Source organism: Talpa occidentalis, unplaced genomic scaffold, assembly GCF_014898055.3.
Source record: "Talpa occidentalis isolate TD23 unplaced genomic scaffold, MPIMG_talOcc4v2.1 talOcc4.10, whole genome shotgun sequence".
Classification (NCBI taxonomy): Eukaryota; Metazoa; Chordata; class Mammalia; order Eulipotyphla; family Talpidae; genus Talpa; species Talpa occidentalis.
Window position 1 is genome coordinate 99842892 of NW_023600993.1, and position 16614 is coordinate 99859505.

Here is a 16614-nt window from a genome sequence, read left to right on the forward strand (position 1 = left end):
GATGTTAGACGGTGGTGCCCTTCTGTGCTCTGAGGCTGGGGTGCCGGGGAAGGCCTCTTGACAGTGTGGCCAGAGTGGGAGACATGGGGTACTGCTGCGTGCTGCTTCCTGGGGGCAGGGGTCCTCCTGGGCACTGTGTTCTTAGGTGTTAAGATTCAAAAGTAAAAACCCGTTGGGAGTGGAGAGCTCAGGGCCACGCGGGGGCGTCTCGTTCGCTGTCTGGAAGGACCGCGCTGTGCCAGGCAGTGGCCCGCGTCAACTCTCCAAGTAAGGCATGGAAGGGGCCTCCAGGAAGCATGGAGCTAGGGCCAGCCCTGGGAGGGGGTTCACTCACCGGGGACCTTGGGAGCCCCCAAACAGGGACAGCTCGTGCGGGGCGAGGTCGGCGTTGAGGAAGGCGAAGCTCTCCAGGATGCACTCCATCAGGCTCTCGGCAGAGGCGCGCTCCGGGCGGGCGGCGCGGGGCTGGGGACAAGCGGCCACACATGAGGCCCAGCCAACTGCCCCGGCGCAGTCCCCCCCATGTTGGGACAGGCACGGGGTTGCAGCACTCCCTGAGGCGCCCCCCCAGGCCCGTGGCAGGTCTGGAGCCCACGTGCAGGGCAGACAGATCTGCAGAGCCTCATGGGCACCCATGGGCACCCTGGAAGGCTCGGGGGAGCAGGTGCCTCCCCAAGGTGGGGTGTTGCTGTGGTGCTCCCGCCACTGGGGAGCATGGGGCCGCTGTTGCCTGATTATTCCATTTTCTGAGAAAATGAAAAGCATGAAAACAGTTTCTGTGGGAAACTGCCCCGTGTCTCAACACCGGCAGTGCCAAATTATTTGTAACGTTCGGTGTGGGGCGCCGAGTGCCTCTCTGGGAGGCTCAAGGCTGCCGAGGAGCCTCTGGATTCCCGGCGGCTCTTCTCTCGGGGAAATGGGGAGGGTGCGGCCATGGGACGGCCCTGGGCTGGGGTTGGGCACGGCGGCCACCCCTCCCGCCACAGCCAGGTGGGCAGAGCCCTCCATGCCGGGTCCTGCCCGCATCCAGAAACCCCTGGCTGGAGACCACGGTCGTGTCCTGGCCTCTGGTCGGACCCCAGGCCCAGCACGTCCCGTTTAGCCCAGGCAGACGCTGCCCCCGGAGTCCCTAAAGTTGAGCCCACAGAGAAAAGCTTGAGCAACAAGAGATAAGAAGGCAAGTGCCAGGTGTCCTCGCCTGGCAGGGGGGAGCTGCCTACGTGAATGGGCACACGTGTGCACACGCGCACAGCAGGGCTCATTGTCCCAGGCGGCTCTGGTCTGTGAAGTCGCCGTGACCCCCGAATGGCGCTACTCAATCCTTGTGCCGAGTAAATGCCGAGGCCGGGGGCCCGGGTGGCCGCACCTTCCCCCACCCGTGGGTCCAGACCCCGTGCCGTGGCCGAGGCAGCTTGTTGGACACCCAGCGTGCGCTCGTTCACCCGGACCCCCGGCCGGCGCGAGGGCGCACGTTGAGCAAAGCTTTCCCAGCTCCCGCCCGTGTTCCCTGCGCACCCCAGCCTGCCGGCACGGGGCCCCCTTTCAAAAGCGAAATCACCAGAATTAGGGTTACGGGTGTGCAGCCCGCAGCACTCACGGGGCAGGGGAAGGGGCGGCTGCCCCCGGCGTGAGGCTGAAGGGAGAGGCGGGGACCTGCACACTGGGGGACTCCGAGTCCTCACCACATGCTCCCCAATGACCCAAGTGCACCCCAAGAATTAATTGGGGGGTTGTAAATGTTAGCAAGTAGGTGAATGTGCAAAGGCAGAATCCATGAATACTGAGAACTGAGCACACACATTTCTATACATGCCTATGTGTGTCTGTAATTAGCCTCACAAACCACAGCCTGGTTTCATTTTTTATTGCTCCGACTTGGTTTGCCAAAACAAGAAAAGTTTATAAATTCTGGCTTATTGTGGTGTTATTTTAAGATCTTTATGTAAAGGGAGTATAATTTTTCAAAACGCAGGTGACAAGCTGCCTGCGTGCTCACTCACATGGTTCTGCAGCACTAAGAGCACATTTTGGTATTTAGTGCTTTTCTGGAAATTTGCGGGCGGGTCCTCCTTGAAGCCCCAGCAGTGGTGAACGCGGCGCACTAGTGTAAGTCGCTGGCTATAAAGTGAAACGTTAAACTTTCACCTCTGCTGCTTTGTAATGTTGGGGCAGGACGGAAATAAAACAATCAACACTAATGTTTGAAGGGAGCTGTTCGGCACTCTGAGTGCCAGTGTGTGTCCTACACAAAAGACGTTTTCACGAATGAGCTGGGATGGGAGCAGGTGCCGTGTTACACATTTATTGTCCATACATTTAAATTCAAACCAAAAGAATAATCCGCCCAGCCAGCACCAGGCCCCGGCATGTGGCCTGGCCTGCAGGGTCGAGGTAGGCTGTGTAGCTGTTCAGGGGTTTTTCATGGTGGCAGATGTGACCCCAAGAACCCCCCAAGTTTGGGAACCCAACGCCGAGCTGTAGCCCCACCCCTATTTTCCAGGTCAGATCTGAGATGGGGCCAGATTCTGCCCAGGCGTGGAGTAACGATCCACCCCGAGCCCTGGTTTCCTCTCACAACCCTCCCCGCCGATGAGGACCGCTGTTGTCCCCACTCGACAGGTGAGTACACGGAGGCCCAGAGAGGAGACATCGCCCCCCCGGGTCACACAAGGGGGAGGGCAAGATGCCGCCCCCGGCTGCCTGCCCCCCATGTCCAATCCCAACCCGTCCACCATCGGCCAAGCAGGGCTGCCGCCCGGAGAAGGGCAAACATACCTTCAGCCGGTTCTGGAAGCCGAGGACCTGGCACTCCAGCTCCCGGAGCTGGGACCGGGCAAGGTCCGAGGACCTCAGTAAATCCAGAACCTCCTGCAGGGGCCTCTCGAGAGTCACCCCAAGCCCTTGCACCCCGTCCTCGGGTTCTTCTTCATCATTGCCTTTCTGGCTACCGGAGAGTGGGTGGCTATGAAAGGGGGAGCCCCGTGGCAGGCTGGGGCTCTCTACTTCCAAATTCCTCCAGCCAGGCTGCTCCACAAACGAGTTTCCCGCCAGGTGAGTCATCTCCGGCAGCAGGCCCAGGGGTGGGGGATCCTCTGGGGCCTCCTCTTCAATGGAAGTGTTGGGGCCAATGGCCAAGGGCAGGAACCCGACATCGGAGGTGGATGCCGATGTGCTGGTCTCGGTGTCTCGGGGATCCTCGGAGCTGAAGGAATCCATCTCGGGCAGCTCCTGACTCTGGCTCCGCAGGCCAGGGCCCTGGAGGTCACTGCTGGACAGGTAGCTGAGGATGGAGGTGGCCTTCGGGCCTCCCAGCAGCAAGTTCTGCTGTGCGGGAGGCTGCAGGACAGACTGGAGAGAGGCACATGGGACCAGCGTCACTGGCCCCCTCAGGGACCACAACAAGCCCCCAGAGGGCTCCCCAGAGACACATGTCCTGCACACCCACATCGTCAGGTGCCTGAGATCCACAAGGACCAGTGACCCTGTAACCTCCCTGCTTTGTCTCCCATCACCCCTCTAACTCCTCTGCAGTCCCAGCAGCTTCCTCGTTTCTTACACCCTCTAGGTTCAGTCTCTCATTCCTGCCTCAGGGCCTTTGCACTGACTACGCTCTGCCTAGAACATTCTTTACCATGTGTTCTCTGTGACTTGTGCCCCTCTCAGACCCATACTCAGATGTCACTGAAACTGAGGTTAAATGGTTAGCTGGGTCTCAGACGCTAGGCCACGAAAGAAAAGAAGAACCCATCTGACTTCCCCACTAAGAATTGCTCTCACAGACAACCAGAGCCTGGGCCACATCTACCTGATACAACCTGAGCGTGTGCAGAGCGACTAGCCTTGAGCTGAGCCCAGGCCTGCTGGAGCCAGGAGACACACATGCTTTTGAGCACAGATGATCTTTTAACTCAAGATCACCAGGCCCTACCATGGCCAGACAAGAGATTTTAATCAAAACACACAGTTGTGGGGCTTATTTTAAAGCCACTTGCTCCCCAAGGCCCAGAGGGGTGCCGCGCTTTGTCCAGCTCAGCGTTACTCTAACCCAGACTCGACAGAAAGCCCTTCTTTATGTCCCTGTTCTTGGGGCTCGTTGGGAATGAGTCTGGTGCCTCCCCAGCTCCAAAGTGACCTCCACGTGCCAATGCCCAGCCGCGCCCTCAGCACCTCCCTGACCCGGGATGGTGGCACAGCATGTAAGAGTCACCAGGTTGTAGACCGCCCTGAGCTGGTCATGGCAGACAACTGAAACACCTCGTGTCTCTTTAAATACAGACGCTGCAGCCAAAGGCGACCCTCCCCAGTGCAAACAGGGAGGAAGCTCCCGGGGGTCAGAGAGATCAGTCTCCGAATCAGCACTGGTTTAAAAGGGCTGCTGTAAAGTAAAAGCTGCAGGAGGAGATGCACTTGCTCCTGGATGGCATGGAGTTCTCTGGGAGAATATGGAAGAAGCTGACAACAGAGGCTGGTGCTAAGGGGGACCCACGTTTCTGGAGGGCACAGGAAGGAGATAGCTCGCTATGCCAGGAGCTCCCTATTGAAAACACAGTAAGTTCAAATTTAAAACAAATGAGTTGGAGATCAAGGCCAGGACGGGGGTGATAGAACCATCGAGAGACCCCAGTTCTGGATATCCAGAAAACAGCCAAATCCAGGACATCGTTCAGAGAGCCCCCAGAATGGAGGGGTTGGTGGCAAGGAAGGAAAGGACAAGAGAACAGGATAACCTCAAAAGGGGCTCAGCTTGCCATCCTGGGATCAGCCCCAAGCCCAGCTCACTCACCAGGTAGTATCTCTCCCGGAAGCTGGGGGTGCTCGGGGGTGTCCAGTTGTACAAGGAGCCCTTCCTGCTGCCCATGGAGAACTTGCCTGTGGGCCCAGGTGATACCAGGCAGCTCTCGGTGTCAAATGGGCTGGGAGAGAGAACAGAGGCCAGGGTGTCGTCGAGGCTGGGGGCCAGGTGGCCCAGGGATCCCCTGGTTCCAGGGACTTGGCTCCAGAGGACAGGTCCCAGCCCTCGTGGTGGCTGCTAGGGCACAGCCGGCCACCAGGGGGAGCCAGTGAGGCCCTCGCTGTGCTCTGGGGGAGTCCCCCTCTGGGCTTGCCCTGCGGGGAGCAGTGGGTCAGGAGCAGCCGGTGGGGAGGGGGTCCACCTCTACTCACTTCCACAGCACCTCCAGCTGCAGCTTGATGGTGCCCAGCTCTGTGATGTCCACCACGATGCCCTGAGGCCGGGTCAGGAAGAAGTCGGTGATGTCACACGTCACTGTGCCCACTGCCAGGGAGCTCAGGCCCCGCAGCTCGGTCACCTGGGGGGTGCGGAGTTGTGGGTGGTGTTCCAGCCAGCCAGGCACCCTGGCCCCGCCCCGACGCCCCAGCCACCTTTATCTCGAAGTTCTCGTGCAGGGTGGGGGTGAAGGCCCTCTCCTCCTCGTCCCAGGTCTGGCTGTCGTCCGACTCGATCCGGCCCTTCAGCTTCCAGCGCTGACGGCCCAGGCGCATGAGCACCTGCGGCAAGTCCGGGAAGGGCTGGGTGGCTGCCCCACATGGGGCAGGAGGGGGACCCTGGTGCCCAGCACCTCCCGACCCCCAGAGGCCTGCTGGGTCGCCCTGAGGGTGGCCATACCTCATACTGGTCTCCGGGACAGAGGCGTGCATAGCCCACCAAGCCTGGAAGACAGAGACGGGCTGATCTCTCTGCCCTCGGGATCCTGGCCCTCGCTGGGGGCTCCCCCCACCCCACTTGGATGTGGGTATCAGCTTCCGGGGTGGGAGGAAGCCATCACGGCTCCCAGGATTGTGACCAATGCCCCACCCTAAGCAGAAGTCCAGGCCCCAAGAAGGCCTGACACCCCCACCCAGGCTGGCCTCTGCCCACCCACTGCCAGCCCCGACCCCGTTACCTTTCATCCTGACGTGGAACTCGCCCAGATGAACCTCCAGGGCCCCCTCAATGAGCCACATGTCCTGCAAAGCCCCACACAAGGTGGCTCAGCCGCCTGCCCCCGGGCCAGGCCAGGTGGCCACGCACAGACCCTGCCAGACAGAGGCCGAGGGCAGAGAGAGATGCTTCCTTGGGGCCCTGGGCCACACCCCCACGCCCCCACACACCCCCCCAGGTGCCGGCCCACCTCCGTGCACTCCTGCAGGCTGCGGCCCAGCTCCTGCAGGCTCTCGCGGGAGGCGCGGCTGGGCGGGCACCTGGAGAAGGCCCGCTGCATGTTGGAGGCGCCGTCCCTCAGGCGGCACTGGATGCAGTAGCCCTCGTAGAGCTCGTCCACCTGCGGGGGCACGGGCCGGTGGGCACTGCCCGCACAGAGGGGCAAGGCCCCCTCCCTGCCTGCCCGGCCTCACCCTCTGGCCACTAACGTTCCCAGCCGCTATGGCGCTCCCGGGCCCCCGAGCACACGACCCCGTGGGGCAGGGACCACGCCTGCCTCTTCTGCTCGGGACTCCCAGCACCTGGCAGTGGCTGGCATGCAGTTGGGGCACAATAAACACCAGGAGATGGGCGTGTGACTGTGTCACTTCCCCTCTCTCTGCCGGATTTTTTGACTATAAAACGGGAGGTGGGCTGGTGACATCTGCCACCCACTCTGCCACCCCTGACTACAAGAGGAGCCAAGCAGCAAAGTTTGTGGACTGTGCGGGTCCTGCTGTGTGACCTTGGCCCATCCCTGTCTCTCTCTGGGCCTCTCCTCTCTGTACAATGGCGTGGTTGGGCTGAGACTTCCCGGCCCTCGAAGAATGAGTATGACTCATGATCTTTCTGTATAAATGCCCCTGGGGGACCCCCAACCACCCCCAGCCCCATTAGGGCTGCACCCCTCGCAGTCCCTGCTCATCTTCATCTTCCTCCATCCCACCACCCAGAGAAACCTCCCCCCACTAACCTAGAAGAGAGACGTCCGATTCCTCTAGGTATCCTGGCCCCCCTGCTGGGGCCCTTCCACCTTGATCTTGAAGTTCTTGGGCAAAGGCACCCCACCCCCCGCCCCAGCCCTGCAGTACCCCAAGAACCAGGCTGACCTTGCTGATGTGAAACTCCATCTTCCGAATGTGCCTCTCCACAGAGCGTGTTTGCTTCCCCGGAAAGAGAGAAAATGCTATAACAGCAGCCGGGGCCTCCCGCCAGCCCCCGCCCCCTGCCACCCTCCTCTGGGTGCAAACACACACGCTTGAAGCCAGGCCAACCTCTCACCACCCCTGAAGAAGGCTCATTGCTGAGCCTCAACTTCCCCATTTGCAAAATTGGGAGGAAAAGCAGGTCTTTCTCCCATAGGATGGCAGGGGGATGGATGCCAGACCTTGGCCCTCCCGGCACTCGAGGACAAGAATTCACTCACCTTGTCCAGGTCGTAATAGAAAGCCTACAGGGGAGAGAAGGAAGGAGGGAAAAGGTGTAAGAGTTCCAGAAGCAGCTCCAAGACCTATCAGGCTAAATGCCCAGGTGCCCAGGCTCAGAGGATAAAAAGCCAGCAGCTAGTCCATCCTCCGAGGCCTGCAGCCAGCTGACCGTGGTCAGGCCGAGGAAGAGTGAGTAGGTGCCTTGGGTGAGGAATTCTAAGCCTGGCTCTTTTCCCAGCTGTGTGTCCCGGGCAAGTTGCTTAACCTCTCTGAGCCTCCATTTCCTCATAGGTGAAGCCAGAACACCAGCCCCCTAGCATTGCTACTAGGAGCAAAGGACACAGTAGGTACTTCACAAAATGGGGACCATGGGCCTCCCCAGTGATGCAGTGTGTTGAGCGTCGCGCTGTGAAGCTGTCTGCAGCCTCTGCAGTGCTGGTTCGATTCCTGGCCGGCCAGGGAGATACCCAGGGAGATACCCACATGGCGCGGCAGACCTCTCCTGTCTTGTCTGCTGCTCCCCTCAGCAGTGTATTTCGGTCCTTCTGCCTGTTCTGGCCCCTGCTCTGTCTCTGGTGAATCCTCTCACCCTCCCGTGCCTCTGGCCTGTACCCCAGCTCTTGTATAAATAAATAAATCTTTAAAAAAAATGAGGACCATTGGGATTTGACTGTTTAAGGGGTGACTTCAGCCATGACCAGAATTACTGAGGGCAGGGAGAGGTGGGCAGCCCTAGGAGTCCCGGCGGTAGGAAGGGCGCCGCCACCAAGCCAGGGCCCAGGTGCAGCCAATGAGAAAATCCCCGTCGGTCTGTATCATGGACCAGATATTTTAGGCCTCGTGGGACCTGTGGTCTCCGCCATTGTGGCTGGAAAGTAAATGATGGGCGGGGCTCGTGCGGAGGAAGCTTGTTTAGAGAAACAGGCCCTGTTTTGCCCACGTAGATGAGAGTGGCCAGATCTGCGCCTGGAGGGATTCCTGCGAGGCCGCAAGAGCAAGCAAGCCGCGAGCGGGTGCAGGCCGCCGGCGCAGCGCCTTTCTGTAAGACGCTTTTGACCCGCACCCGTAACGTGCATTTGTTGGTGTGTTTATGTGATCGTGTGACCAGGTGAAGCAGGGAAAGAGAAATACTAGTTGGTCTTCAAGGGTTAAGGGGGGAAGAGGAGCCCCCAGCAAAAAGAAAAGGCAGATGAAGCCCCCCAAGATCCGTGTTTTCCCATGTGAGCCTTTATATGACATCGCGTGGGGGGGTTAGGAAATTATGACTCCATTTGAGAAATAAAGAGATAGGAAAGTTCTCGAGCTTTGGGGAGTACAGGGGCTGAGAACCAGCAGCGTGCGGGGAGCCAGGGCCCGGCCCCAGGAGCCCCCCCAGCCGCCCCCTCCTCCGTGACCCCAGCGCAGGTGCTGCCCCTCCCCCGTCTCTGTGTGCCCATCTATGACATGGGAGTCAGCTGAGCCCACCTTGGGCTTCCTTCCAGAACGGGGAGAGATGGGACTTGAGGACCACTGTGCCTACATGAAGGGGTAGGTGGAGGGGAAGGGTTGGGAACTGGGGGCGGAGCCTCGGCCGGGCCCCCTTCAGCCATCTGTGCCCATCTGCCCACCCCCCAAGGTCAAGACAAGACTGAGCGCCGGGCCAAGTCCGCTGGCGCCCACACGGGGCTGGGCCCACACCTCCCTAGCTGCCCCGCCGGGCCAGGGTAGAGGGGCTGGATGCGATTTGGTGGAGTCACTTCTCTGCCCATTTTCCAGTTCCTCCATCCGGCAGGCGCCCTGCTGTGGGCCTGGGCACAGGGAGGCGGGCCCTGGCACGAGGAACTGGCAGGAGAATCCCGCAGCAGCACGGCCTCCTGGCTTTTGTTTCCAGAAGGGTGATCGCCTTGAGGACAGGGTGTCCCGTGAGGCAGAAGGCGTGACCCGCGGGCGGCAGCGGGTGGGGGGAGTTGAGGGAGGAACCCCACGAGACGGGAAAGCCAGATTGACTGGCTGGAAGCATGAGGGTTCCCTGAGCTGTGGGGTCCCGGCCGTGTGAGCATGGGAAGCGCAGGACACCCACCTACATCTACATTTCCCATAAATCATAAATAACTTTTTAAGCGTCAGTGTGTCCCAAAGGTCGCACGGGACGTCCTGTGCAGTGATGATGTGTTGCGTGTCCGCCAGTTCACCGGGCAGCCTATTTTTGGCTTGTTTGGGTTCAGCCTTGGCCTTTTACTAAGTTCGGCTTAGCCTGGGCTAGACAAGCCCCAGCCTCAGAGACACCGCCGCAGACGGCAGGGGACTTCAAAGCCACTGGGTGTTGGGGGGGTCAAGCAAACTCAATCAAGGACAGTTGTGGGGGGGTCACTGTCACATCCTCCAGATTCGGGGCTTGACCCAACTCCCTGACATCACAAAAGCAGCCCTTTGCAAGGCCGCCAAGGGCTATGGCCTGTCCATCAGGCCATCTAAACATATACGCGCCGCCACCCCCAGAGCCGCCTCCTAACCCAGAACAAGCAAGGAGCGGCGTGGTCACGCACGACCAGCTGCGGTGGGGAGAGGCGTCCCCCCTGGCCTGTGAGGTCCGGGGAAGCTTCTCACCCCCAGGTAAAGTCTACTCGTCAGGCCTGGGTTCCGAGACTGAGATTCTTGACCCATTTGGGGGAAGGGGCCCATCTTGGGATCGGGCCTAGGCTGCTCGTCAGGAAGGGGGGACGGGGGGGCTCACCAGCCTGGAATTCCTGCGGGTGTCCTTGTGGCGTCCAGACAGGTAATCCAGCTCGGCCTGCTGCACACACAGAGACTCCCTGGGGGAGAGCGAAGGAAAGGAGTTTGGAAAGGAACAAGGAGACGCAGCAGGATGACAGGGCCCTGGGGTGAAGGCCCCCCACACGGAGAGCCTGGTGGGTCTCAGGGCCCAGAGGCAGACGACGGAGCCGTCCACCCATCTGCCCACCCACCAGCTTGCTCGGCCTCCAGACCCCAGCCCCGAGGGCTGCTGTGCAGAGTGGGGAATCTCTCAGCTGATTCCCCATAAACAGGTCCTACTCTGCTTACACCCGCTTTAGGGGAGGGCAACCCCACCCTGAAGAAGGCTGGTAACCCAGCCCAGGGCCACAGGGCAGGGGAGAGGCCGGCCCCACGTCTGCACGCAGGCCAGTATCTCCACCCCGGCCCCTAGGGAGGTCAGCAGGTTCAGGCCTCTGTCTGGGACAAGCAGGCCATCCTGCTCTCTGGAGCCTGGGGCCAAGGACCAGAGAAGGGCCTTGAGAGCCCGTTCTGGAAAGCACCGAGAAGCCTGGCAGGGAGGGGACACGTCATGTGTGTTTTCCAAACAGAGATGTGGGCAGGAGTCCTGAGCTGGGACTTGGGGGCTTGGGTGGGGGTCCCGTCCTGCTCCATCACGGATGTGTCCCGGGCAGACCGCTCACCCCTCCGGGCCATTTACACCACCCCTGCCAGGTGACCACTTGCTCAGGGGTCAGGAGCCCAGAGCAGATTGGGGTGCTGGCGGCCCCAAAGAAGTCTCCAGGAGCCCCCCGTGGCCTCCTACAGACAAGACCAGCCACACGGCCCCAGCAGGAGGCCGTCTGTCCTTACTTGAGGCCTCTCTTCAGCGCTTCAAAGATCTTCTTCACTTGCTGTGGCCTGGGGTCTGGACACACGGACCCCTTCCTCAGCGTGCCATACATCTTGGAGGATTTCACAGGCGTTCGTGACCTCATGGAGTTCCTGTGGATGGACTTTCTGTGAGAAGGGATGGAGGGGTCAGAGCAGGGGCTGGACAAAGCGCTCCTGGGGGCAGGCACGCTGGGAACAGTGGTCAGAGCCCCACGGAGCCCTGAGACCTGGATGAGTCCCACTCCGAGCTGAATGGGCCTCAGGAAAGTTGCTGAGACTCTCTGGGTCTCAGTTTCCTTATCTGCAGTGGGAGAGCACTGCTGAGAGGGTGGTGCCGCGCGTTCTCTGAGGCGCCAGGCTGAACTTTTGGCACGACAGCAGCCCTCGGCCTGAAGCATGGCCGGCTCAATGGCCGCCGTTGCTGCAGAGATCACGCCCTGCCTCGTTCCAGTGGCCCAGAGCCTGGGAAGGGGCGGGAGCGGGGAACCCCAGGCAAGGGACGGGGGAGAGAGGCGTGCTGGGGCCTGAGACAGAGCGGGAGCCGAGGCTCAGCTGGACCTCAGAGGAAGAGCTGGGCAGAGGCGCACCCCAAGTCAGGTCTTCTAAGCCGGGGAGCAGAGAGCCAGAGAGACGGGGAAAGGTGGACAGCAGGGAGCCCGCTGACCAAAGCAGGGGGAGCTGGATGTGGGGGCCTTTCCTGCTTGGGGGACCACTGGTGGGGGAGGGGCAGATAGGGTCAGCGCCCAGGGAAGAGCCCGCATCTGGCCACAAGGACGAATGTCTCCACAGAGCAGAGAGCTCAGGCCGCCCATCGGGTCAGCAGAGACCCCCCAGCCCGAGGACCCTGGGGAGCGAGTGGCAACGTGTCAGAAGGTCCGCTCTGAGTCTGCTGTGGCCGGGAGCCTGCCGAGCGCTTTCTGGGATCCTGGCTCACGCACGTGCCCTGAAGGCAGGTGTTACTTGCACCCCATTGCAAGTTAGGGAGACTGTGGCTCAGACGGTGACTTGCCTGTTACCGCGTAGGTAGCAGAGATGGGACCCAAGTCCCGGTGTACAGGACTCGGCCTGGGATCTCAACCCCCCAGCTGGCAGCAGGTGTAGGAGGCCCCGGGGTCTGTAGACTCACCGGAGGACTTGTTAGACCCCGACTGCTGAGCCCCCGCCCCTCTGAATTTCAGAATCATCAGGTCTGGGCTAGGACCTGAGAATCTGCATTTCTAACATGTTCCCAGGTGCTGTCGAGGCTGCACCCTTCAGGGACCCCGGTCCCAGGGCTTCACCAGTTCCGCTGCACCTGGGAGATGCCCTCCTGCTGGCAACCCCAGCGGCCCCCCATAGTCCACTGCACTTACGAGGTCTAAAATCAACGGCAAAGGACTCATTCCCTCATTCACTCATTCCAACATTACCCAGCATCATCTTCTCCGAGTCAGGTGCCATGAGGGGAGCCAAGGGACGGGGTCCCACCCTCGAGGGTTCAGTCCACAGGGAAGGGGGGTGCAGTCTGGAGAGCTATGTAGGTGACGAGCAGGGCACAGCCGCCTCTTTCCCAGGCTCGAGAGAAGGGCCGCTGGGCCACCGCCCTGCCCTGGCCCCTGAAGGCCTGAGCAGGTGACCAGGCTGTATTTCCAGTCCAGCCAGAAGCCACGCATACCATACTCAGACATGCGTTGACTCGGCAGAGAGCTGTCCAGGCCTCCCCGAGACCATGCTGCCCAGCCCCCTTCAAGCCCACGCACCAGAAGTACAGATCCCAGGGGCACGTGGAGACCTGGGTCCCAGAGGGAGGATCTGGAACCTGGGCCCTCGGGGCCCAGCCAGGCTGGAAGCCTATACTGTCTGGGGGGACACATGCTCCTGGTCAGCAGCTCGGGCTCAGGTTGTGCTCAGAGGTCACAGGGACTTAATCTACTGGAGCCTCAGTTTTTCCATCTGTAGAAGGAGGATGGTAAGACTGCCCACCCCACGGAGTTGTCAATATTTACTGAGAACCTACTACGCTCCAGATGGCATTCCAGGAACTGAGTAGGACACTGACCAAGACAGATAACACCCCTGCCCTAGTGCCAGCTGGAGAAGACCATGGGGGTTGGTAACAACACAGGCTCGAAGCCAGGCCCCAGGCGTCTATCTGGCTCCCCTTTATAAGCTGTGTGACCTTGGGCAAGTTATTGAACCTCTCTGTGCCTCAGTACAACAGAGATCAGAGAAAGCGTCGCTGTGAGGGTGGTGAGCGTTGATAAATATAAAGGGCTTCGAAAGCGTCGGGAAAGAGTAAGTGCTGTATGTAAGTGTAGCATTTAAATAAGGCAACTTTTATAAACCATGTGTCAGATAATGCCCAGTGCCAAGGGCAAAATTAAAGAAGGGAAATGAAGTGAAATAGCTGAACAGGGAAGGCTCTCTGGATGGGTGATCAGGTAAAGGTGATGTGCCCCGAGCACTGGGCACAAAGCCTGGCACGTCATTAGTGCCATTCACGATCACACATCCAGTGACATTTTCCAAAACCCAAGAAGGGATTGTCTCCCCTCCTCCCTCACCCACCCGAGACCCATCACCCACCTCTTGGAGCAGGTCCTCCACAAAGTTGCCATCTCCCGGCTGGCAGTAAAGGGCAGGGCTGCAGCCTCGAGAGTGGTGGGTTTCACACAGGGAGGTGCCCCAGCAGGCAGGCAGACAGAGGGGGCGTGGGCAAGCCACTCTGAGGGAGGCTGCAGGAGCCCCACTCACCTGCCAGCTTCCTGGAACCCACGGTCCCGCACAGGTGGGCACCCTGGGCCAGGCCCCCCTTCCATATACCTGGACCTCCTCACCCTGTCGCTGCAGCTGCACCTGCAAGCACTGGCTCTGGGGAAGCCGTGCCCTTGTCTGAGGCCCAGCGGGCAGGCGTGGTGGCCACCGCCTGGGCCGGCCCAGCCAGGGATGGCGACTCATGTGCAGCCTCCGGATGGGGCAATCAGGCGGCAGGTCTGGCCCCGTGTCCCAACCGCCAGGGCAGGGAGCAGGTCTGGAGGCGGATGTTTCACCAGTTCCAGGAGGACTCAGTAAATATTAAACAGCCCCCAGCACACCAGACAAGCTTCCAGATGGGCACGTGCTACCTGCCAAGGCAGCTGGTATCATCAGGAGACAATTGGTCGGGTGCTGCTGTGCAGGGGCTGGAGCCAGACTGGGCTGGGCTGGAGTCCGTGCCTGCCCCTGCCCCAGGCGGCAGCTGGAGGTGGGCCTGGGGCCATCACAGGAACCACTGGGAGTGCTTCTGAGGACTCAAGGTGACAGCAGTGTGAGCAGGCCTTTTCTCCTGCGTCTGGGGGTGCTAGATGGGCAGGGGTGGTGACCACACGTGCATGACACTTGAGGAGTTCAGAGAGCCCCTGAAATCTAATCCAGGCTGTCCAGCCCCAGAGCCAACTCCCTTGGGAGTTGGACAGAGACAGGAAGTTAAAAATAGATGCGCTGTAATGGGCAACATCTTCTTCGCCTGTGAGCAAAGGGACTTCAGAGGTTGAGCAGTTAAAGGGTGGCACAATCGTCCTCTGAAACTCTGATTACGGACCCTGGAGTAGAGGGAGGACCCTACTGAAGCCCATGAAGAAGCAGCTCAGAAATGGTTCTGTTGACCAGTTTACACTTAGCCCCTCTCAGCAGCATGTATGGAGCCCCCACTGTGTACCTTCCTCATTTGCATCCACGTTTTCTCCTCTCAGAAGCTTGGGGTCAGGAACACTGGACACTAACTCCCTCTGGGACTTTGGCCAAATTTCTTCCCATTTGGGGGCCTCAGTTTCTTGTGCTCAAGCCCTCCAATGGCTCCCCACATACTGACTTCACTGTGGCCCACAAGACCCTCTGCTACCGTCATCACGCATGCTCGTTTTCTTTCCTTAAAGCTCACTCCTGCCTCAGGACCTTTGTCACTGGCCCCTCCACCTCACGGCTTCCCCAGCCCTTCACCCTGTCTGCATATGGTCAGCTCCTCCTTTTCTCTCCAGTCTTCATTGTCCCATCCCCTTGATGGCCCCTTTTAAGGCCCCTGTCTCCTGCACCCCCCTATTTGAATTCCTTCATGGCGCTTGCCACCAGCCGAATCCATCTTGATTACCTTCGCCTTGCTGTTTACTGCCCGGGCAGGACGCAAGTCCAGGAAGGCGAGTCCTGGGTCTGTCCCCAGAGCCTGGAACAAAGCCAGGCCAAGAAGGTGCTCCATAAATATTTGTTGAATGAATTAGGGGTTCCTAAGGGTGCTCTCTGGGATGTTCCAGGATTGCCACCCTCAGATGTCACTCTTCCAGGCACGCCAGGAACTGAGCTGCCCGGAGATGGGGTGAGTGAACTGGGAGGGCCTGACTGTGAGGCCAGATCACTGCGGGGAGGGCTGGAACCCTAGGGAAGGGCTGCAGGGGGGACCTGGCCTGGCCTGGGGCTCAGGGGTCCTTCCTAGATCACTGAAGCCAAGGCCAGCAGAAGATGAAGCAGGGGCTGGGCCAGTGAAGAGGGGAGGAGAGTGCTAGGTGGAGACAGGGCTGAGCACAGGCCTGGAGAGAGGGTCGCGTGGCTAAAGCGCAGGGTTAGACATGAGATGGGCCAGGTCGCAGGGGGACAGGTTTGAATTTGAGGTGGGAAGGAAAATTTAGGAGTGTCTCAGGCAGGGGGTACCGTGGTGGGATTTGCTTGTTGACTGACTCACTGAGCTAACAGGTTCTGTGCTTGCTCTGGCTGGAGGCCCTCCCTTTCCACACCTGCTTGAACAGGCAAATGTCTGGGCCCCTCAGGATAACTTGGGGGCTGCCAGCTGGCTGGTAGCTCCCCAAGGGCCTGCATAGTGCCTCAACATGCAGCTCTGGAGACAGGGGGCCAGGCAGGCGTAGGAGGGGAGGCGTGCCTTCTGCCTGGGAACTTACTGCAGATTGAGGAGGCGCAGGCGGCCACGAGCTCGTGGCCAGAGGGTCACACTGACCCTGGGCCCGTCTGCAGCATGGCCCCTCCTCCTTTGAAAACATCCCACAAGCACCTACTGTGTGCTTGCCACATGTCCCCTCGGGTATCCTGATGACAACCTAGTAAGGGAGGGACATTGTGATCCCATTTCACAGATGAGGAAACTGAGGCCCAGAGGTGTGACATCACTTGGCCCAAGTCACAGGGCCAGGCTAGGCGGCCCATTTCTCATCCTATCAAACAGGAAGAACGTTCCATCCTAACCCCACCCTTAGGCGACTAAGTTTCAGCTCTGACCCAGTTTTGCTGTGTGATGTTGGGTGAGCGGCTCCACCTCTCTGAGCATCAGTGTCTGATCTGCCAAGTGGACTTGAAAAGCTCAGGCAGGTTGACTTCTGAGGAGGAGAATGCCGGGAGAAATTATGTTTCCCCACACGCCAAGATGCACACGCACACCCCCGCCCCGCGACCTGGCATGAGAGCAAGCCCCGGTCGCCGGCAGGGGCTGTGCCTCTGTCCCGGACCGGCCCCCGGCACGCAGGGCAGGGACGGAACTTACGCGATCCTCCGGCTCTGCACGCTGCTGAAGCCCGCAAAGGAGGCGCTCCGGCCCACGACCCCCACAGCCCCTGGGTCCCCGGAGGACAGGAACCGCACCCTCACCGACATGCCGTCACCTGCAGGGAGAGGACAGAGCGTCGGCCTCGCGCCCCTGCCCGG

The 16614-nt window shown here is 60.3% G+C and overlaps 1 protein-coding gene across 1 annotated transcript in view; it reads right to left on the bottom strand.

Annotated features, from left to right (window-relative positions):
* RIPOR3 (RIPOR family member 3) overlaps positions 1–16614 on the bottom strand; it is a 62659-nt gene that overhangs the window by 7942 nt on the left and 38103 nt on the right. The window contains exons 2-14 of the mRNA XM_037500338.1: positions 16454–16571; positions 10933–11064; positions 10061–10139; positions 7347–7370; positions 7030–7083; positions 6132–6281; positions 5904–5967; positions 5627–5670; positions 5383–5508; positions 5164–5309; positions 4784–4913; positions 2776–3348; positions 335–465 (exon numbers count right to left, since the gene is read on the bottom strand). Of these exons, the coding sequence (XP_037356235.1) occupies positions 335–465; positions 2776–3348; positions 4784–4913; positions 5164–5309; positions 5383–5508; positions 5627–5670; positions 5904–5967; positions 6132–6281; positions 7030–7083; positions 7347–7370; positions 10061–10139; positions 10933–11064; positions 16454–16563 (1763 nt within the window). The 5' untranslated portion in view covers positions 16564–16571. The remainder of the gene's footprint in view (positions 1–334; positions 466–2775; positions 3349–4783; positions 4914–5163; positions 5310–5382; positions 5509–5626; positions 5671–5903; positions 5968–6131; positions 6282–7029; positions 7084–7346; positions 7371–10060; positions 10140–10932; positions 11065–16453; positions 16572–16614) is intronic.